This window comes from Echinops telfairi, unplaced genomic scaffold (genome assembly GCF_000313985.2).
Source record: "Echinops telfairi isolate 266 unplaced genomic scaffold, ASM31398v2 ScPeMD7_1;HRSCAF=3_0, whole genome shotgun sequence".
Taxonomy (NCBI): Eukaryota; Metazoa; Chordata; class Mammalia; order Afrosoricida; family Tenrecidae; genus Echinops; species Echinops telfairi.
Window position 1 is genome coordinate 73768952 of NW_022103896.1, and position 23453 is coordinate 73792404.

The following is a 23453-nucleotide window of genomic DNA, read 5'->3' on the forward strand; positions in this document are numbered from 1 at the left end:
CAAGCTTCACCAGAGTACTTCTCCATGACAGTACTCCTGCTTGTTCCTCTCATCAAGTGGCAGTTTTGTGAGGATTTCAATGGGAGAATATTAGGCACCTGCATTGCCATGCATGGTTTGATGTAGCTCTTCTAACAACAGTCTCTGTAAGTCCCATCAAACCACCTTTTCTTATGGGTTTACAGAAGAGGTAGCAGAGAAATCTGATAGGATTCCTTTGTGACTGATTGTTAACAGGATTCAATGATCGCCAGCCTGCTGGGTATAACCTACACCAGGGGTCCTCAAACTTTTTAAAAAGGGGTGCACTTAAGTCAAAACCTATCCAATTACATATTTCAAATATGTTACAGTTGATGGTCGATTACACCTCAATAAAGTCATAAAAACAAAACTGCCTGCTTTTGAATTTATTCTCCCCACCAGAAATGTTTTTCCAAAGGAATTACACGTCAAGTATATAGCTCAAAAGAGTAATCTATTTGGATTAATATCTACCTTTAAAATATCTTATTACTACTCTTTTTATAAAATAAGGCAAATCTGACTTGAAGTGGTAAAATGCTATTTATTTTTCCCTTCTCTTTTTAAAATTTGAAAACTAATACAGAGGAACAATACAATGCCAAGCCCAAGCTCACGGCCATTGGGTTCATCGTGACCCTGTAGGAGAGGGTACGTAGAATTAACCCTGTGGGTTTGTAAGACTGGAACTCTTTATGGGAATAGACAGCCCTGTCTTTCTCCTGTGTAACAGCTGGTAGATTCAAACTTCAGGATAACAGGGGCCGAGTCTACCCTCCAACCCGAAACAACCAGAAAGCTGAGCTGCAGGATGACTGTGTTAGTCTGGGTAGACTAAGGAAACAAATCCAGGGAGACTCATATGTGTATAGGAAAGAGCTTTATATAAAGAGTAATTGCTCATAAAGAAAATGTCACAGCCCAGCCCAGGTCAAGTCCAGAAGTCCAAATATTAGCCCAGATGTCCTATAATAGGCCATAAATTCCTCTTTAGATTCATGCAGTCATGCAATAATGTCGAGTGCAGGAAGACCACAGGCCAGTGGGTGGAAAGTCTTGTGGATCCAGTGGCGGTAGAAGCATCTTGGCAGTAGAAGCATCTCAGCATTGGCAGGGGTCTCCATGTGGCTCCTACAGCTCCCAGGGCACTGGCTGCATCAGCATAGCTCCATGTGACTTGTCTGCAGGAATGTCTTACAGGGAGTGTCTGTGTGTCCTGCTCCCAGTGAGCTATTTATTGCCTTAGAGCCTCTAAATAAGGTCATCAAGCTGTGACCTTATTGACAGGTTAAACTCTAGCCCCTCACTCTTAAGTCTCAAAATGGCAACAGATTACCATATATACTAGTGTATAAGCCAAGTTTTTCAGCACATTTTTAATGCAGTTTTTATGGTAAACTTAGGTGCCTTGGCTGATATTCGGGTCGGCTTATACTCGAGTATATACAGGAACTATCACAGTGACTTACAGTTTGGAGCCCAATGTCTCACCCCTACACCTCCAGGGCTCCCAAACAACACATGCTTACAAAATAACACGTGACAGAGATTAACTTTTAATTTTTGATCCTTTTGGAACTTCATTCATATGTATATACAGGCACATGCTTATATACTTACATGGATTTGAGAAAGATTAGGCTGCTTCAAACTTTTTTATTGTTAGAAATTGTTTTCACAAATATCCTTGCCATATTTCTTTACACATTGGGGTGATATTACTATAAGATAAATTTCTAATCAGGAGATTGCTGGACATGGGATACGCACATTTGTGTTTTTAATCGACACTGGGGCTGGACATTGTCCAACCTGTTTTATGGCAGTAGCTTGACTCGGAGAAACAGGAAATCTTCTGCATTTTACACATGACATTGAGATCCAAGGACTTCACTTGCAGTTGGATTGGAAGCAGGTGTGTTATGTGGAGAGATGAAAAGACAAAGTTCTAGCGCGATGAACTGTTTTCAGAACTGAAGCGGCCAGTGGTAATTCTCTCAGTAAAAAATGAAAATTAATACAGTTTCATTGAAGCTTCAAACAGAGCATAGAGCTCCTCCTCGGACTGAGGACGAGGCGCAAGCTTCGTGACCCTTTCCTGAAACAGCAAAGAAAGGAGCTACTCAGGTTTTTGCAAAGACAGGTTGTAAAAGCTACTAAGTTATGTACGTTAACTTGGCTACAAGACAGAGTGATTTGATGATAGTCCCGTATGTAAAACTCATATTTCTTTTAAACTTGTATTGTAGTAAAACGAAACATGCCATCTCAACAATTTTCACATGTACTGTTCAGTAACAGTGATAAGGATCTTGTCTGGTCATCCCCACTATCTTTCTCTAAGTCATTCCACCATTGTTGACATAAGCTCCGTACCCACTAAGTAAAAGCCCTCCCTTTCCCCTCAAACGTGCCCTGCATAGCCACTAATCATCTCTGGTTTCTATAACTTTGCTTTATCTCATAGAAGTGAGATCATATAACACCTGTTCTTTCCTGGCTGATTTATCTTACCCTGCATGCTTTCAAGGTTCACCCATGTAGTGGCATGTGGCATGATTCATTTTTCTTTATGGCCGAAGACTATCCCATGATGAGAGAGTTTCACTGCATGATAAACCTGGATGCTCTTTGCACTAGCTCACCCCACTCAGAAGCTCAGCAGGTAAGGCATCTTTCTTCCAAAGCCATGGTCTTCTGTCCCAATGCAGATAAAACAACCAACCGTAGGAAAAACATCTGCTCTCGTGCCCAAACCGCGTCCACCAACCACCTCTACAGGCTCTGTTTCTTTGTCCTTTTGCTATTTATACATCCACTGGCAGCTTCGGTATCCATTTTGGACAGTGAATTAAAATATCATAACTATCCTGTGCCCAAATTTCCTGGGTCTAAAACTAATTAAAGTAGGCAATGAGCCACATGGTACTATGAACAACATTACTATGCTCATGTTACCATGAACTCTGCTTTGCTATCAATTTTCAAACTTCTTTAGGATCTCTAAAAGATCTACTGAGATTTCACCATTTACCTTGGCCTCACAGGTTCATAGCAACAGATGTGCACGTGTGGGGCAAGTCAAAAGCTTAAGTTCAGTATTTGCTATGAACAAAGATTATGGCCACATTATTCTGTTTGTAAGAGAAGAGGGTCTTATCTGAAGGCCCCAGATGCCCTTTAAACAATTCCACTGGTCTTTGGTGTTGTGGTTTAAGGCTCTTAGAAGCCAAACCGGAGCCGAGTTTCTCTTTCCAACCCCAGCAATTGGCTAAAGGGGGCCAGGACAAACACGAAGTTTGTGAATTGTCAATATACATTATCAGCTGTATCACAGGCAAGCTAACCTTACTCAGATTTAAGATGTGATAAGCAATGTGCCATTATTTGTAGACATGTAAAACACATGTGCTCTTATTTATAGACAGGTGAGACACAGAGGGTGGCTGATTAACTTGGGCACTGAAATAAATCCAGACTACTACTTTTAGCACCATCATAAAATAACATTTCAGCTGGCCTGTCTGCCGGGGAGTGGAAGTGCTCATTCTGGTAGACAGCGCGCCTCAGTAATGAAATGTTTTGATTTGAAATGTAAATATTTCTTTCCAGCGGTTTCAGAAATCGAGCTTGGAAGATTAATTTTCTCTTGCCTGCTCCCGTGCAGCCTAGCTGAGGCAGTTGGCACCTCTGGACATAGTGCTGCTATTTGATGCCACGGGTCTGGGCTGTGCTGTTGGGCCAAGAAGACTGGCCTGGTTGTTCCTTCCAGAGAAAACGGATCCCTCCTTGCTGAATATAAAAGACCCTTTATCAAATGGCTGCTACGTGCAATGAGCTTTCTGGCAACGTTCTTTGCAGGAACCAGGCCACCCCCCTCACTACCATCTATCTTAGAGGGAAGATCCCTCCACCACATGTGTAAAAATCTGAAGTTGCCGGAGCATTCCTCTAAAATGCGGATGGCTGCCAAACAAACAAACAAACAAACAAACAAACAAACAAACAAACCCAACCAAGAAGATGCCATCGTAGTTCTTTATCTGAAAAATGGAGAAGCTGTCGCTATTGCTAGAATTGTGTTACTCCCCCAAATCTGTGCCTCCACCTAAGCCTCTTCGCCTGTGGTTGTAATCCCAGGAAACGAGTTGTCTCTGTTAAATGAGACAGGATTAGGGTAGGATGCAAATCTAAAGCAGATTAAATGAGCAAGCCAGGAAGCCGAGATGGCGGGAGGGATGCCAAGGCACACAGGGATCTCTAAGAAAGCAGGAAGCAGAAGCTGGCGCAGTGGTCCTCAGCCTTCCTCACGCCGCGGCCCTGTCATGCCGTGGTGCCCCCCCAACCATAAAATTATCTTCATCGCTACTTCGTCACTGTAATTTTGCTGCTGTTATGAATCGGGCCACCCCTGTGAAAGGGTTGTTCGACCCCCAAAGGGGTCACAACCCACAGGTTGAGAACCGCTGAGCTGGAGGGACACAGTTCTATGGGGCACCTTCCTCCACAGCTGACAGAGAGAAAGCCTTCCCTTACAAATTATGGTCTGAATTCGGACTTCTTACTTTCCTAAACTGGGAGAAAAATATTTTTTTTTTTTTTTTTTAAAGCCACGTACTTGGGGTACTTCTACAGCAACAGATAAAGAAGCTGTGTATACAATTCCCAAGTCTATGAAAACACACACACACACACAGCTATTTGTCTATAGCGGGTTCTTTCTGGCCCTCATTCTTGCCTGCTGTCACTGGGTGGCGGGTGAACATGGCTGGGTGCTTGACTATTAGCTGAAAGGCTGGCAGAGGGACCTCAGGAGCAAGGACTGGTCACCGTGGTTGCAAACCCTAGGGAGCACAGTTCTTTCCTGAAATGCAGGGGGGCTTCATGAGTTGGAATCCATTTGATGACGGCTATCATCCCCACTCTCAAATGGAACGGGATGATCCTAGGCAAGTACAACTCACTTCCCTTTCCCTAATCATGCAAACAGGACCCCAAGAAAAGCAGCATCATGCGTGGGGGGAAAAAAGGGAAGTTGATCACTAGGAGCAATGTAGAACCCCCTCTCAGGGGGACAAATAACGGAAAAGTGAGGGGGTGATGGAGGACAATATAAGATATGAAAATAATAATCTATGACCTATTAAGGGTTTGTGCAGGAGGGTGGGCGGGGGAGGGAGAAGGAAGAACTGGGGAGCTGATATCAGGGGCTCACGTGGGAAGAGAATGCTTTGCCGATGATGGCGGCATGTGTGCAAATGTGCTTGACACACTGGAGGCATGTATGGATTGTGATAAGAGATGTAAGAGCCCTCAATAAAAGTATTTAAGAAAAACAGAAAGACAGAAAAGCAGCCTCTTGCAATCTGCTTTGTGAATAAAGCTTGCGGTAAACCTGGCTTCCTGCCTTATGAATATGCCTTGTGCTTATGAAATTCAATTTACCTCCCATCAAAGGAAGACATTAGATTTGTCTAATTAAGTTTCTGCTCTCTGTAATCTGCCAGCATGACATGTGCACGCAGGCATTCAGAATGATACCTCATTAGCTGGCTATTTTCGGGGATGGCCTCACATGTTAGTCGGGCTCTACTGCCATCTGGAGCAGCTTCTGCAGGTGGAAGCCGAAGCAGAGTGGAGCGAGAAAACAGTGAACACCTGCCAAGTTGTGCTGCTGGCAGGGAGATGCATGGCCACCAGCAATGAGATGCCCAAGAATATCAGAAAGTTTCCTTTGAAAATATAGATGCCCTTCTTGGAGGCTGGCAAACACATATCCCTGAGCACCCTCTTGGGCTGAACCAAAGGGTGAACTTTTTGGAGATTTCCTTGCCGAATGGGCAGTACCACTGTGACCATGTTACAAAGAAAAAACTCACTGCCGTGAGTCGATGCTGACTCATAGTGACCCTACAGGACAGGGTAGAGCTGCCCCTGTGAGTTCTCAAGACTGTAACTCTTTATTGGAGTAGAAAACCCCATCTCTCTCCCTTGGAACAACTAGTGGTTTCGAACTGCTGACCTTGCAGTTAGCAGCCCAATGCCTAACCACTACGTAACCAGGGCTCCTTTGCTATAAAAGAGGTTACATGAAAGCCCAGTCAAACACAGCATTTCTGCTGCCCTTGTCGTTGGTTGAGCCCCATTAAGCCTCAGCGAATTCCTCCAAGAAATGACCACCATTCAGCCAGTAAGCTCACCTAGACAGGCTCAGGAGGAGAAGCGATGGGCGTGTGTTCATTTAACACTTGCTTACTGAGGGCCAGGGGCCTCTGCTTTGGACATGTTGTCAGGGGACACCAGTGCCTGAAGAAGGACATCGGGTTTGGTAAAGTAAAGGCCAGTCCCCAAAGAGGAAGACACTTGATGAAATGGATGGCCACAGTGGCTGCAACAACGGCTCAAACCGAAGAACAATCGTGAGGACGGTGCAGGACCGGGCGGTGTCGGTCTGCTCGTCCCAGTATCTCCATGAGTCGGAACCGGCCCGATGGTCCCTAGCAACCACAGAGAGGCCCCTTGCTAGGTGCGAGGCAGGGGCCCGATCAGCAAGGCAGGCAGGGCCCTGCAGCCGTGAAAACCCCCATTTCGCAGGTTTGGATAAAGTAACTGTGAAGGGCCACCACGAGTCATCGGTTTTACACATTTAGCCCCTTGGACTCATGGGTTAGAACTGCAGGGTTGTTGGACGGTCCAGAGGCTGCGTAAAACCTAAACGATCCAGAGTGCCTGCCATGCAGCTGATTCTGACTTACAGCAGTCCCACAGCCCCTACCACGGCCTTGCCCGGCTCCTGTGGACATGTGATTTGTAAACCCGATCTAGACAAATACGAGGGGGCCCCAAAAAACGTTTGTGGAAAATTCCATGATCTTTTAATTCCATTTTCTCACAGACCTTTGGAAGGTCTCCTCATATTGTCTTAGTGAGTGGTGAGGTCTTTGAACATGTTCGGTGCTTACTAAGTGGAGCAGCAGCAGCAGCAGCTTTTTGGAGGTCTTTGCTGAGTTGCAGTGGAGTAAGGAACACACGGTGCGGGTGGGATGTGTGGTAAACACGATTCTGTCTCAGTGGATTTTCCATCTGTGAGCTGTGTTTCACTATCAGGAAGTGGCCATGAATGCGGTGACAGGGGTAGAAATGCCTTCTCCTCACCGCATTTATTGGTCCTTGCCTTTCCCAGGCGTGATGGGAGACTTCAGTGAGTGCTCTGGGCAGCTGAGCATCAGGCAAGCTCTCCTGCACTAACTCCGACGCTGTAGCACAAGGGAAACTGGTCCTAAATGGCCGAGACCATCCTGCCAGGGATCAACAGGAAACTTTAAATCCATTCCGTTTCTATACCGAATGGAGTGTCAGCTCAATGTGAAATCCTGAGTAACATTTAACTAACTCAGACCCCCGGTGGCACAGCTAGCTGTAAAGGACACAAACTTTCAATTATGTTAAAAACCGGCTTTGTGGCTTCACTAACTAGTAGGGATTTGAAACTCTCTACAGTGGAAAATCACATTAATGGCTCTTTTGAAACGGCTTCCCACGTTGTATCAGGGCTCTTAGAAGAACGGTACTGAAGACGGGACACTTTGCCACGCTCCTGATAGATTGGTTGTTTTGCCCTGGAAGTGTTCTAAAGAATCCTTTCTATTATGTCATAACTGCTTCATGGAAGCCATCGTTCTGCGGGGAAAGAATAATGGTGAAGGAGCTCTGGAAGCTTCCCCCTGGGGCGACACCACTAAGCAGGCATTTCTGGAGGGGATGCAAAGACTGGCGCTGTGCTTTCTCTGCAGGGTGTGAGTGAGAAGTGGCTGTCTCTCTTACCTGCGGCACAGTGCCTCTCACCAAGGCGGGGATGTCGGCTGCGGAGTAGCCCAGGGCTGCCAGGCCGTCATCAACATTCAGATCCTGTAGGAGTTTCCGGAGTGTGTCTGCCAAGACAAGCCCTGCATCTCGGGCCCTGGCAGTGCGGATATCTGCTCCTAGAAGAAGGCATAAAGTCCTGACTGGGGGATGGGGTGGGGAGGAAGCCGGGCTCTGGGAGGAACATGCTCCCGGTATCGGTCCAAACAGAATGTGCATCTACTGCCATGTCCCTCACACTGAGGACCAGGGGCACTGCACGCCCAGGACTGCGGTGCCACAATCTGCAGAGGGCAGATGATCGGGCCAAGGTCATTCAGAGGTGCACCAGGAACCTCTGCTGGGGAGTTAACTTTGCCTTCACATTCCCAAGGGCTGCCATCACGCAAACCCTATGTGGTGGAGAGAGCCAAGAGGCATGGAAAGGAGACCTCCCTGGAAGTTTGTCGAAAGGAGAAAAGGGCACTTGATATACTTTCCAAGGCTTGGAATTTGCTGACATCTAGAGGTGTCGATGCTCCATGTCTCTTCCCACAGATATGCTTGATGAGGAAAAGACGACCAATCCACAGTGAGACAAGAGGACAGAAATGCAAACACTCCCAAATTAGGAAAATAAGCGCGACAGAAATGAACTGTGTGCGCGCGCGCGCGGGGAAGGAACTATTTCTTCCCCGTAGCTGTGACATCTCAGGTTCTGTTGCTACAGGGCAGGGCTGGGGGGTCTTCTACATCAATATTACTGAACTAGTAGGCTAGAAAGACCCTGGCTCATGAAGACTTCGGGGAAAACAGTAGTGCACGCGTAGACTGATGATATTGATGACAGGGGAGGCAGATTGCTAAGCGTTTGAGATCTGGAAGGATAGAATTCTGACACAGTGATTAACTCGTGAAATACGCTCTACTCTGGTGAAACAGATTTCCCTGTCAACGAGGTAAGCATTTTATGACTGGCATGTGGCCATATATAGCGTCTCGCCAACAGCTTTAAGCTATAGTGCAAGTCCCCTTTCTCCTGTTTTGCTCAAAAAGAGACCAGAATATTCAGTTCACTCCACATGCTCGAACCACAGTATGAAATCGATCCTAACCTTTCTCTTCAACAACAGGGAGGGCTGTTTTCAGTAATCCAGGAAAGAGGTATAAATAGAACCAGACCCAGAGCTAGTTGGCAGAGCAGCTAGCTGCATGGAAGGCCAACCTTGTTTGACAAGACTGGTCTGTACGAAACAGCAGCAGCTAAAGTTCGGGTTAGGTGGGGAGGTGACACACGAGATGAGGCTTATGAGGTTTTCTGTTCCCCGGACTACTGCCATAAAACACACCATCAGAACTGCTGGGTTCCCCCTGCAGGCATTTTGGAAATAAAAAAGGAGGAGAGGGAGAGAACACAGTGATCGAAAGCTAGGAAAATCCACGATGACACCGAGAATCCACATAGCTTAGTGACTGACTGTCGTGTATTACAACACAAACCCTACTCTGCAAGAAGAACCAACGAGTGGGCTTTGTCTAACAGAATTCCTGCTTTGTCAGAAATGTTGCAGTTGCCTGGAAAGTGAACTACATGCTCCAAGATTCTCCCCTCAACTGTAAATCTAACATCCAGAGCAGTTCAGGCTCCGCCCATTTACGGTCTGGATATTTACAAAGGCATCTGCATCCCAACATATGGCTGAACAACATCCAGGTTAGTGGACGAAGACACACAAGGTCCTGGGGACAAGTGACCTGCTTGTCCCAGTTCCTGCTGGGCATTCAATCCCTGTGTGGCCTATCTGGCCTGGGCTTTTCTCATTGCCATTCCCAGGCCCGGGTGGAGGGGGAAGCGGAGGCCAAGCTGGACCCGCAACACCGAAGGATGCCTGTGGTCATTGCTTCCTACCTTCTGGGACACAAGCTCTGGAACGGTGGGTGCTGGGAGAACACAATGACGTTTTCTCCTAGTCTCTTTCCCTTCCTACCCTGCACACGAGTCAGGCAATAAGGCATTTTGAAAGTTAATCACGTAGTCTAGGCTAGAAGCTGTCTGGCTAGTCAATGGCACAAAGAGCTTACCATTTTTAAAGGATGAGAAAAACACCCAAAGCTTATTTAGTGCTAAGCCAGACTAAACTCTCTGGCACTGAGTCAATCTGACTCACAGCCACCCTGAGGGACAGGCGAGAACTAACGTCCCTGTGAGTTTCCAAGGCTGTAACTATTGACTGGAGGAGAACGCCCTGTCTTTCTCCAGAGGAGCGGCTGGTGGTGTCGAGCTGCTGACCTTAAGGTGAGCAGCCCAATGTGTAACCACTATGTCACCAGGATTCCTACCTACTACTAAAGGGATCATAAATGTCCTTTCCAGTCTTATAAAACACAGAGACACTCAGGGTGCCTCACTATAAAACCTGCCGCTGCCGGGTTAACTCTGACTCATGGTGACCCCATACGTACAGAGTGGGACTGAGCATGACAGGGTTTTCAAGACAGCCAGGTCTTTCTTCCAAGGTGCCTCTGGGTGGGTTCAAACTACGCTGGTTTGGTTAGTAGTCAAGTGCTTAACTGTTTGTACTACCCTAGGGACTAATTATTTAGTAAATATAGCAGAGGCCATTTATAACATTACCCCAAACAAGCTCACTGACACTGGGTCGATATCGACATTGGGTTGATAGAACGGGGTAGGACTGCCCCAGCGGGTTTCCAAGACTGACTCTTAGGAGAGGAGAAAGCCTCGTCTTTCTCCCCCAGAGCAACTGGTGGTTTCCAACTGCTGACCTTGAGGTTAGCAGCCCAATATGTAGCCACTATGTTTTCAGGCTCCCAGACATTACCAGTATATAAAGAGCTACGATTCTCAAGGAAAACAAACAAACAAACAAACAAAACCCACATAAGCAATAGTTTCATTTCATTGTTAGTAGACTTAAAAATATAACATTATAGAATTTCAGTGCTAGAGAGGACTTTGGACAAGTCACTGATATTTTATTATTGAACTACCTGAAAGCAACTTTTACAAAAGTGTTTTTTAAAAGAATGCTCATTTATGGCTTATTTTTCAGAAGCAACCCTAAGAAATGCTCCCGTTTGCGGGTCACAGGCTATGGAGTCATGGCTCATACCTAGTATTTCTGCTGCCTCCAGGTGCCGCTCAGGAAACATGGCGGCCGTGAAAGTGAACACTGCCGGAGAGGTGAGCACCACAGAAAGGCCATGAGGCTGAAGAGAAATAAAGCACAGAGACCATGGAGCAGAACTGCTCTTCCATTTGCCTGTTGGATTATATCCTCCTGGGCTCCAAGCCATCAGGAATTGACCTATTACTCAACAAACTCTCAGCCAACTCATAGAGAACCTAAGGGACAGGGTCGAACTGCCCTTGTGAACTGCTGAGACTAACTCTTTATGGGAGTAGAAAGCCTCATTTTTCTCCTGCAGAGTGGCTGGTGGTTTCAAACTGCTGACCTTGCAGTTAGCGTTAGCAGCCCAACTTGTAACCACTCTGCGGCCAGGGCTCCTGAAGATTACAAGAATCATCACATGCAATTCAAGAGTTGAATACTTTACCACCAGTGGATGATCCACATTGTAATCCTTTGCTTTATACGTCTTCACTAAACCTGAGATTGGATAGGACATTCCGTGGCTAGAAGAGAGAAATGCTGTATGTTGAGATACCCCCAAGACAACCAACCCCCCTGCCACCAAGTCAATGTCCACGCAGCCACCTCGTTCTCCTCCAAAGCGGCTGGTGGGTTTGAACTGTCAACTGGGATTCCTTTTGTGGATGTACAGATATCAGAATTAAAAATAACAATAAAAAGAGACTCTTAGGGGCAGCCCTTCATAGTTTCTTGATATTATTCTGACCTCTCCAAGTTAAGCATTCTGTTTTCTGTGAAAGAAAATAAATGATGATGCCCTTGACATTCACTGGATTCCTGGTTAATTCAGAAGCACTCATAGAATCGGAAGTCATCAAAATTAAAACGGTTGATCGAGAAGCAGTTCCCCAATCTTATTACCTACCTCTCAGAATCAAGACTAGCTTGCGGGTGTTCATTTTCTACTTTGTCTTTGGCAGCAAGCTCCCAGACACGCTGACAAGGCAGATGGAGTTTCCCAAGCCAAGATGTGCTGTGCTCCACACACACATCTGACCTGCCTGTGAGGGCTCCCTCCCACACGGACCCATTTTCCACGTGGTGCACTGATAAAACCCAAACCAAACCTGCTGCCGTCAAGGTGACTGTGACACATGAGGGCCACAGGCATTTCAAGGTAGGGCAGCACATCTGAGGGTTTTCTATGGCTGTGATCTTTACAGACAAAGATTGCCCGGCTTCTCTTCCAGGCTGCTGCTGGGTGGATTTCAACTGCTCACCTTTCAGTTAATAATCAATTGCAAACTGTGTGAAACATGTCAGGCCCCTAATAAACCCACACTCACAACCATTTGGAGACCCCATAGGACAGAGGGGAACTGCCCCTGTGGGTTTCCCAGACTGTAACTCTTTATGGGAGCAGAAAGCCTCCTCTTTCTCCCTGGACCTGGGTAAGAAATGATTAGTCTATGTAAGACACAGTAAGCCCATCAGTTCTAGTTTGCCCGAATTCTCTTTTAAATATTTATTTAAATTTCATTCTGGAAAAGGCACCATTTGTTTTTCACCCCCAAAATTCTTTATACCCTCTTGAATTCTTAGTGAGCAAGTAGGAAAATATTAGAGGACTCTGGATGATCCAGAGGAGCTTGAGTGGTGTAGTGTTTATCCATTTGGTGGCTAACTACAAGGTCAGTAGTTCGAAACCACTTGCCACTCTGTGGGACAAAGATGAGGCTTTCTACTTTCTGTGCATTGAACATAGAGGTTACTGTACAGATTTCCACTCTCAGAAACTCACAGAGGCAGGTCTACTCTGTCTCAGAGGGTCACTGTGAGTTGGAATCGACTTGATGGCAGTGAGTGGGATGACCCAGCAGATAAACACAGGGACACATGAATACATACACAATCCATAGCCGGAACATGAAATGCTTGCACTATGAAAAAGGCCCACGAACCATTTTACATGGGCTATTGGATGATTTTGTTCTTAATGCACCTAAGACTTACATGTTGGTTAAAGTCTTTTGGTGAACCACCATATGTGGCTATGTACCAACACAAGCATACGGTGCTGCCAGCCTGTCACCATTTGTGCAACAGACAGGATGCTGTCTATCCTGAGCCACTGGCTTGCTCGGTACTGTGCCTTGCTTGACTTCTCTCAGGATCCATGTATTCGGAAAATTAATGCCTATTGTGCTTTCAGACTGTGAAAGGGTTCCTGTAACTTTCAAAGGTTCCTTTCTAACAGCTAATCTTTTGGGGTGATTTTTCTTTAAGTTTGTGTGTGTGTGAAAACAGATATAATAAAAAGGTTTGCCATTTTAATTTTCTTATGAGTATAACTTTCTTAATGGCCCTCACCATGCATTCCTCCCATCACCACTATTCTTTTCCAAAGATACACGATTTCTTCTCCTTTTTAAAAATGAATCATTTTATTGGGAGCTCTTTCAGATATTATAGCAATCCCTAATTCAGTTAGGTTTCTTTTCCCTGTAGAGTGCGCTATGTTCTCCGTAAGGACTCTGGTTATTGTAGGGGCTGTGTGTTGGGCTCTGACCACGAGGTCCATCAGCTGCCCTGCGGGAGAGATGCAGCTCTCGGCTCCTGTGAGGATACACTGCCGTTCTATGGTGTCACTGTGACTTGGAATCAACTTGATGGCTGTGAATTTGGTTTTTGAACCGATTACAAGGATCTACATATAACCTCCCTGCTGGGGGACGGACAACAGAAAAGTGGGTGAAGGGAGATGTCGGACAGGGTAAGACATGACAAAATAATAGTAATTTATAAATTATCAAGGGTTCATGAGGGAGAGGATAGTGGGGAGTGAAACATGAGAAGCTGATCCCAAGGGCTTAAGTGGAGAGCAAATGTTTTGAGAATGATGAGGGCAACAAATGTACAAATGTGCTTGACACAATGGATGGATGTATGGATTGTGATAAGAGTTGTATGAGCCACCAATACAATGATTTTTTAAAATTATTAATTCTCAACTACTGACAAAGATTCTGATCCTTCTCTTTTATTGAGAACTTAAAAAGGAAAAAGCCCTGTATTGGGGGTTTTGAAAATCAATGGCACGTGGTGAGGATGTGGAGGAATTGGGCCAGATAACGATGCTGCCTCCACCTTGGAAAACTGCCTGGCAGTGGCTCAGAACACTAGACATAGTGCTCCTAAAGTCCACGCCTGGGTATAGATGCTCAAGAGAAAGAAAAATATGACTGCCTGAAAACTCCTGCACCCAAACCACCAATATTCATAGGAGCATTACTCATAATCGCTGAAAGGGTAGAAACCACCCAAATGTCTATCAACGTATGAAATGATAAGTAAAGTGTACACTAGAACATGATTCAGTAGTGAAGACGAATGAAGGCCTGATACTTGTCATGACACGGATAAATCTTAATAATGCCATGCTAAGCGGAAGCAGCTTCAAAAGGTCATTCCATTTATATGAAATGTCCAAGGTCAAGGAGCCCTGGTGGTGTAGTGATTGCATGTTGGGCTATGATCTGTGAGGTCAGCAGTTTGAAACCATCAGCAGCTGCATGGGAAAGACTGGGCTGTCTACTTCCATCAGTGTTACAGTCTTAGAAACCCACAGAGGCTTATACCCTGCCCTATAGGGTTGCCATGAGTCCGATTTGACTCGATAGCAATGAGCTTGGCTTTTGCTTTGGCTCAAGGTCAGGGAGTCCCTGGGTGGTACAAATGGTCCAGGAAGTTCCCATCTACCCCGAGGCCCTTGGAAAGAAGGAGCCAGTGATGTACTGGCACAAAGTCGGTCCTTGGAAACCCTATGGAACCCAGTTCTACTCTGATACACCTGGGGTCACTGAGCCAGAGTCAATGCCATGACAACTGGTACAGAGGCAGAAAGTGTATCAGTGGTTTCTTAGGACTGTGAGGGCGGAGGGACTGGTGGGTGACAGTTAAAGGCCACCGGATTTCCTTTGGAAATGATATAAAATAGTCTAACATTTATTTTGCTGTTAAGACATTTCTTTGTATTACAAACTACTGAGATGTATACTTTAAATGGATAGATTGTAGGATATATCGATTATATAATTCAATAAAGCAATTACAATTAAAAAAATCCGTGACTCAGTGAACTACATTTGAATGATCAAAACAGAGACAGAGTTTGGAGCTCTGGCGGTGCAGCGGTTCAGCGCTCGGCCAGTAACCCAAAGGTTGCTGGTTTGAACACACCAGTGGCTTTGCAGGAGAAAGATGTGGTAGTTTGCCTCCATGGAGGTTGCAGTCTTGGAAACCCTGGGAAGCAGGTCTCCTGTGTCCTCCAGCATGGCTGTGAGTCCCAACCGACAGGATAATAATGTCGGGATGGTAATGAACCCACGACCATGGCGTCAGTCCTAGGGGACAGACAAGAACTATAAAGCTTCATGGGAGTAGATTATCTCACCTTTCTCCCATGGTGCAGTGGGTGGTTTCAAACTGCTGACCTTGCGGTTTGCAGTCCCATGCATAACCTAGCACACCCCCAGGGCTTCTTGCTGGTGGTGATAGCATATTTAAAAGTGCTCACCCATCCTACATTACAAGCTCTTAAAAAAAAAGTTAAAGCAATTGCTGGCGGGAAGAAATGAAATTGTGAAGTAGCTCACCACAGATGAACACCAGCATTTCCAAAGCCAATGCCAGCAAAAGCACTTGCCAAGTGCATATTAGACCTGGCTTCAAGGTCATCGGGACTTCTGATGGCCCTGTGAATGATATAAGTAAGGAACAATAACACACTAACATCGGCATTTCCTACTAAGTAAAGAGCCACCTTAGGGGAATATCTGGGGCTTAGTGAGGGAGGGGGGCAATGCTACATGGTAGGAAGAAAAATTAGGCAATCATTCAAATGACATCCTGTCTTCTGAACAAAACCAAAGGCAAACATATTTTCCCATCAATGGTTTCAGCAAAGGCATAATAAATATGCTGTCAGTGGCTCAAGTGGTAGAACGGCACCAGGGGACCTCCGCACTGACCCTGGACCATAGAGCTGCTCCAGACAAGTGCCCCGGGAGACTCATTCTTCTTCTTCACTTGTCAGGGACCGTGACTGAAGCTGTGAATGGATTCAGAGTAAACATGCACTCAAGCACACGGCTGTGACTGGCGCACTGACCCGCACCCTGTCGCTGGGCCTACCTGCAGGCTGAATGCAGCCCTGGCTGCTCAGAGCGAGTCCTCCGGGGCTCGCTGGATATCTGTACAAAATGCTCCAGGGTTCTCGTGTTTATTATCGGGGAAGTGCGATTTTCTTGCAGGACTGACCTTTGCTTCCTCTGTCTATTGTCGGTGCCACTTCGAGCAAAGCCACTCTGAAAGGGCCCTTTCAGACTTAGCTCCCGAGACGTGGAACAACTGACCCGGGACAAGCCCTTCTTATGTGGCGCCCTGAGAGTGTGGGTGAAGAGCTCCCGATGTGCAATCAAAGTGCGACACCTAGTTTACATTTTTGAATGGTTAGGCATTTGCATCCTCTTTTCCAGAGCCCGAGGTGAGTTCCTTATTCCACTAGTAGGTAACAAGGTAACATTTCAGATTTCCGCGTGTCTGCTTCATTTCTTCATTTCCCACAACAGCCCTGCCCAGTCTGGCGTCTGTGGCAAACACACTGGTTGGCCATCATCTGTGCTTGCTCCCACCTAGTCAAATGCGGTGATGGCTCCGTGGTGGTCTTCACGCTTACCCTTGCTGGGCCCTTGGGGACTGCAGTTCCCAGTGGACCTCTTCGGGGGAGCCTTTGCTGTCAAGTCAAAGGAGGCCCTGAGCTCTCAGAGCCTGGGCCTACCCGCCCGTGTCCTGCCCCTCTTTGACGGGCAAATACAAAGAATGAGTCTGACTTGGCGCAAGTCTATCTCTGCTCTTTCGGGAGATGCTCACGGCTATGCTCTTAGTCATTGTTTCGAAACTTTTTGTGAAATTCCTTGGTACGTTTTGTCTTTGAAAACTCAAGGCACTATGAACTCTGTGCATTTATTCCTTAAACTGAGTTCATGTGACTTTGCTCAAAGGGCTGAGTCCCTGTTCTCTGGCAAGGGCTCCAAAGTGTGCAGCGAATAGCTGCCTCTGTGGTTCTGTCTCCCAGGGGTGGCGACACCTCAAAGGACATCCTGCCTCATACAAGCTTTGGGCTGCAGACTCAGATGGAGAGGCTTCCGTTGAGCCGACCTGCATCCTTCTTAGTAAAAGGGCTCTGACTTTGTCCCCTCACGCCTGCCTTTGCCCTTTCAGACAAGAGTCCCCAGGTCCCATCCCTTCTCATGGGACACCTGCACTAGCCCTCTTGTCCCTTCCAAGCAGCGCGTCTCTGGGTTCGCTGACTGAGCTTCTGGTGCATAGAACGGGCTGGCTCAGGAACGTGTCAGGGTCAGGCACACCCCGTTTTATAGGTTCAGGTTAGGATTGTACTTTTTCCCTTGCTCCGCTCCCCTGCTGGGTGACATACCTCTTCAGATACTTGGCAACGACGTGCAGCGCGCGCACTGCCCAGACGTCACTGATGGGGTTGCTGCCCTGGTACGCGGGCCGGGCGATGGGATTGGAGGGGCAGGGGCTCCTCTGGTGGTAGGGCAGGGCTGTGTAGGACTCCAGGGCATGGCTGACAAGAGACATTCAAAAGACAAGGATTGAAAGTGCGGTCTGCCTCCTGGCCGGGTGGTTCCCTGTGATGCTCCCAGCACATCTCCTGGGGCAGAGTCTTGCCCGCTGAGAGCCATGGCTGCCACAGAAAGGAACATGTGACACTTACAGGAACAGCACTGTAGTGCTTTTGACCACCTCTGGCCCTTTTCGAGTGTACTTACACCCAAATGGTGCTGCAGTTTTAGTCATTTGGAAGAAGCGGAAGAAAAAGAAAAAATAAGCAGAAAATATTAAATCTAAAAGGAAAAAAATAAGACTTCCTTAGAGAAGCTCTTATACCTTAAACACATAGCATGGCACCAAGGTGGGTCACTGTTGACTAGAACGCTGCTAACCCGTTTCGTTAAGAGCACAGGGCAGTGGGTGAGAACCAGAGCTGGTATCAACCACCCAGAGGCAAATCCTGACACGGGATCTTCTTACTGCTAATCTAAGAATGCTTAGTAAGTGCTCTGAGCCACAAAATACTGCCATCGACCAACTACTTAAAAAAAAAAAAATCCCTCCCCAGGCTGGGACCAGGACCTACCAAAGCACATCAAAGCCACTGTTAGCCACCACGCGGTCAGGCATGTGGAGGGTGTGCAGAGGGTCTATCAGTCCCAGGATAGGCTTGATGGCCCTCGAAGCAATGCCTGAAACACGGGGATTGACAATAGAGGCTCAAGGCATGAATGCCATTTCAAAAAATTGAGTGACTTCTGCAATTATCCTAACAAGTGAAAGGACAAGGTCAAGTTCACGCTCATGCAGGGGGACAGAAATAAGTAGGAGAGAGAGATGTGGAGCCAGAAACCTGGGCTTTTCAGCACATGGTGAAGCTGGTCTTAACAGTTTGAAGCGAACCAGCCGTATGCATCACTTCCCGAGTCTAGGTTAAGCAACATCATTGGCCAGGATGAGAGCATTTACACCAGAGGAGTTGGTGAGCAAAGCACAGCACAGCTTTTATTTTATTTTATTTTTCAGATATCAGAGAACTGGTTTACCAGCACCCCACAGTTTAGTTCTTGCTCTGTAACTTATTATGTGCCTTTGGGGAAGTGACTCAGCCCCTTTGAATGACCTCTTTTATTAAGACTGGATTAGAATAATTCAGAGCCGGGGTACGGATCAAATGAGGCAACAAAAGCATGCCTTTAAAAAACCGTAAGGTAGAATTTAAACACTGGCCACTGTTATTAATGCGATCTTTAACAAAGTCAAAGGTTCGTTGAATTTTAAAGAGAGAAATTATGCTAACTAGGCCGTTGAATGTCGATTTTTATTCTTCTACGGAAATCTGGAAGAAGCCCATTGGGGCAGCTAGACAGCGAGGGCACTGCTACCACCTTGGGGGGTTGTAAGTGAGGGCAGGCAGGGGCACAGGGGGCAGAGCCCTGAGCAGACAGACAGCAGAGCGACTCTCTGGGGGGTGAGGTAGGAAAGCGCACGAGGAACTGTCTGGGGTGATGAAACTTTATTGTGGTGGGGATTACTACAGACAGAACCGCAAAACAAACAAACTCCCTGCCACCGAGCCTATTCTGACTCATTGCGACCTCACCGGACAGCGTAGAGCCACCTCGGGTTCCGAGGCTGCAGCTCCTCGGGGAAGCAGAGAGCCTCGTCTTTCTCTCACCAAGTGGTCAGTGGGTTTAAACTGCTGACCCCGCGATTAGCACGGCCATGTGCAGCCCACACTGCTCCCAGGACCCTCCGGTCAGGATGACGCGCCTGTCTCTATTTGTCCATGGTCATCAACCTGGATTCTTAAACTGGGTTTATTGTATTGTATAGGTGTTATATCTTAATACATTTAGGATCTGAAAAAGATGACTAAAAGTGGGAACAAGGACTTTCACGAATACATAGTGACTGACGGGTGCAGAAGAAAAGGCCCATCAAGGTTTATGACATATATGATCTTGATAGCTAATTGCCAGAGGATGCTTGTTGGAACAGCTTCGATGTTTATATGGACTTGGGGAGAAAAAGAGAAAATGCATGCACCCCTACTTCCATAACGCCTTAACACTGAACCATTGGGAGCGCCCTGAGGAGCTGAGAGGTAGGCGAGAGGGATGCAAATCTAAACCGAGTGGCACCACCATGGCGACAGTTCTTACCCGTTTTGACTTTCAAGTGCTCATAGTCAAAAATGGCCACTCCCGTTGTTTCACTCCCGGTACCTGAAGTCGTCGGGACTTGAACAGAACAACGTTAATTGCAAGAAGACATAAATGAAACGTATTGGAGTTGCTAGTGCCGCGGAGATGAAGCCCTTGACCACCAGCCAAGCCGTTGGTGGGTGTCCCCCATCCCGACGCACCCGGGGAGCCGGGCCCATCTGGGATGCTCCAGTACTCAGAACTGACTTGCTGGCAACTACCAATCACAAACCCGGGTCAGTCGGGAGAGGTCAGGCTTAGGAAGAACAGGCCAAAGTTAACTCAGCCGGGACGTTCTGTGCGTCTGTGTCAGAGGAGAGGGCCCCCAGCAACGCGGGGGCAGCTGCAGCCGGGATTCAGAAGCTGGCGGCCCGAGGGAGAACCCCCCCCCTTGCCGTCTCTAAAAGACATCTTTATTCCCTCTTGGCAGCAAGCGAAGCCCCGCGCTGCCGGTGCTGGGCTGGCGGTTTTGTAGCTCTGTCCAGTTTCTGCCCTTCGCTAATCGCCCCTCTGTGTGGGGCTGACACAGTTTCACCAGAGGGCTCTCTTCTGCCAGACCCCAATTAGGCTGTTCCCCCGCTGACGTCTAATTCACATCCAAGCCGTTCATCTGCCATTGACTAATCTGTAGCCCCTCACAAGGCCCCCTCATGATGGGAGGGGGGCAGGGACGGGTAGTTTCATGATCAAAATAGCGTATCTTAGCTATAAAACTCTCAAGTGAGAAGAAGCGAGCAGCCAGAAAACAGAGCGAAGACAAGACAGGAGGAGCCCCCGGCCCCCCGTGGCCCGGACACGCTGTGCTGATCTGGATTTGCATGCTTGTGGGCCCAAGAGTCAGAGAGCAGATGTCGCCGGGCGCGGGTGTCTCTGCTGGCCACATGTCTCAGGGCGGAGACAAAGCCCGAGGTTGACAGAGGGGCAATCATCTGGAAGAAAGGGCCCAGTCCGCTCCAGAAAAAGAATAGCAAATGTTGCTCCTGAATGCCCCGGTGGAGGCAAAACAGGATGAGGCAGAGGGGGGTTTAGAGGGCTGTAACAAGATGCGGATGATGAGCGGCCCCTCCCCCCAAAGAGTGACTTCATTCCCTCAATCTGCAAAGTCCCCCGCCATTGACCCAAATAGTCCTTAGCTGTGTAATAAGGAAGACTGGGCTTTAAGAAAATTCAAAAGATTGACTTACTATCAGTTTTGGTCTCTGAACTAGCCTTTTGCCGAAAAAAAAAAAAAAATCAGAAAGCTTTGGGAATATAAGTGGAAACCACTGATTGTTGAGGTCGGTCGGCAGGGCAATGCCTCACAGTGCTCCTTTGTGGAAAGATACCCCTGAAATTATTAGCTTACACCTCTCCTCAAGCTTTTGTGCAGTTGTAAAGTAAAACTGAATACAGTAAACCCTCGCCACTTCGCGCTTCGACTTCCGCGGCTTCACTCTATCGTGGTTTTTGCGTAACAGCGCATGCTCTGTCATTACTGCCACTGATTGGCTCATACTGTACACGCTTGATGCCATAAATAATAATAAATAATACATGATAATTGTAACGTCCAAAATGTTTTACTGTATTTTCCCTTTTTCATTTAATAAATTGGGTAATACGAGTGTAATGGTGACTAAAGGGTGTTTTTTCATGTCCTCTATGCTCTAACTACGAAAATATTTGATTTACAAATGAGGAACCCTACTTCGCGGAATTTCATTTATCACGGTAGGGTCTAGAACCGATTAACCGCGATAAACGAGGGTTCACTGTAAAACCGAAAAACCATAAATCTTTACCTGCAATCAGAGGCTTAAGAGGCACAGACACGGGTTTTCCCTTCCCAATGGGGGCGTTGACGTAATCGAGGAACTCCGAGTGGGGGCTCGATGAATAGAGATTAGCAGCTTTACACGTGTCCATGGTGGAGCCGCCACCCACAGCCACGAAGGCATCGAATGCTCCCTTTTTGGCAAATTCAATAGCTTCCATGAAGCTTGGAGAAGGTGAACAATGATAAAAAGGTCTATGTTCAGAAGTAGATTGTCATACACCATCAAATACTGGGGCACATTATAAACCACAGTGACAATTTGTTTACACTCCAGTAGCAAACAACACAGGAATACCTGGCATCAGTCGGCTCCACCCTCACATCATCATAGACCTTAAAGTGTATCCCATTCTTGACTAGGGAATCCATTGCCACTTGGACCGGGCGGAGCTGGGAGAGGTTCTTATCGGTCATTAAGCAAACGTTTTTAGCACCCATGTTTTGAAGATCCTGTGGTAAAAGAATTCATTGGTGAGGGCTAAGAAACCCACCATTGTACATTTAAAAAAACAAAGATTCACTTGTGGTCAGTTAGCCCTTCTTATTTTCTTAATCTGTAGCATTTATAGCAGGAGGCTGTAGAAAGTTCAAATACTTGCCATGCCGACTTCCTTTGTAACTCCTGCTCCATATCTGATATTTGAAACAGCCATCTGAAAAATAAGATTTGGGTTTGGGGGTGCATTAGAGAGAGTTGGTCATTCCTTTTGAAAAACATAAAGCGATCCCCCATTGTCTAGAGAATGGAGTGTACACTCCTTACCGTGGTCTTCTAAGCCACCCTCCATGTGACCTTGCTCTCGCCACACTAACAAAAAGCCTCGGCTCTAGTCACATCGGAACGATTTACCTTTCTCAAGCACATAATCATATACTCTTAATTATTCCTTCAGCTTCACATGCCTGCTTCCTCCCACCTCCACACATAAGTTCCCTATCAAATTCCTCCCCATTTTCTATTTTCCATCTTAAGTGTTATCTCTTATATATTGTACTTTATCCACTCCTCCAACTACCTATTCATTCAAACACTGTGGTAGATATGTAATATCGTGTAGGGTGGAGTCTAGCCTGTCAATCAAATCCCAGCCTGATGGTACCTCCCGGTGGGTGTGGCCTTCTCATAAGGAGGAGCCTAGGAACTGCCTCTTTCTGCTTTCACCTTTCTGCTGGCCAGCACGCTGAGCTCACTGAACCCTGTGGTGCAGCCACTGCCACTGGATCCACAAGACTTTGCACCCACCGACCTGTGATCTTCCTGCATTCTGCATCGTTGCATGTGGCTGTGTGAGTCTGAAGAGGGACTTATGGACTAGTATCAGACTTAAGAACTAGTATCAAACTTGATGGACTTGATCTGGACTGGGCTGGGATATTTGCTTGATAATTACTTCTTGATATAAAGCTCACTCTTACATATATATGATTGTCTCTCGATTTGTTTCTCTAGTCAACCTGGCCTAACACAAACACCCATATCCATCCACCCTTACATCCATTCGCCTTCAAATCCCCCAATCTATTCTCCTACTCATTCAATGTTATCAAATATCTCCTATGTTCCAGGTGTTGTGTTGCTGAGTTTGGCTCTGGTGATATCACTACTATCAGGAGAGACACGACCTCCTAACATCTACAGCGGAGGGAAGAGTTTTTAAACTGATAAAGGGTATGTCACTTGATCAACTACATATATTGTTTGATTCACATTATGTTTCAATTTCTTTTTCTGAATTGGTTTAGGACTTATAAAACATAGGCTAAAAAAAGTGCCCAATGTGACTGGCTGACTTTCTATATCTCTTGACTAAG

The 23453-nt window shown here is 46.7% G+C and overlaps 1 protein-coding gene across 4 annotated transcripts in view; it reads right to left on the reverse strand.

Annotated features, from left to right (window-relative positions):
• Window positions 1-1564: 1564 nt before the first annotated feature.
• The window catches only part of ADHFE1 (alcohol dehydrogenase iron containing 1), a 38663-nt gene continuing 16774 nt past the window's right edge, over window positions 1565-23453 (reverse strand). The window contains exons 4-14 of one of the 4 annotated variants that reach the window (XM_004697538.2): window positions 22241-22294; window positions 21937-22091; window positions 21607-21803; window positions 19784-19861; window positions 18205-18310; window positions 17479-17631; window positions 15638-15736; window positions 11446-11524; window positions 11001-11097; window positions 7849-8006; window positions 1565-2122 (exon numbers count right to left, since the gene is read on the reverse strand). In XM_004697538.2, the coding sequence (XP_004697595.2) occupies window positions 2039-2122; window positions 7849-8006; window positions 11001-11097; window positions 11446-11524; window positions 15638-15736; window positions 17479-17631; window positions 18205-18310; window positions 19784-19861; window positions 21607-21803; window positions 21937-22091; window positions 22241-22294 (1260 nt within the window). In that variant the 3' untranslated portion in view covers window positions 1565-2038. Of the gene's footprint in view, window positions 2123-6856; window positions 7323-7848; window positions 8007-11000; window positions 11098-11445; window positions 11525-15637; window positions 15737-17478; window positions 17632-18204; window positions 18311-19783; window positions 19862-21606; window positions 21804-21936; window positions 22092-22240; window positions 22295-23453 lie in introns of those variants that run through there. The other 3 variants (XM_045295531.1, XM_045295563.1, XM_045295605.1) reach the window with 3 other exon arrangements.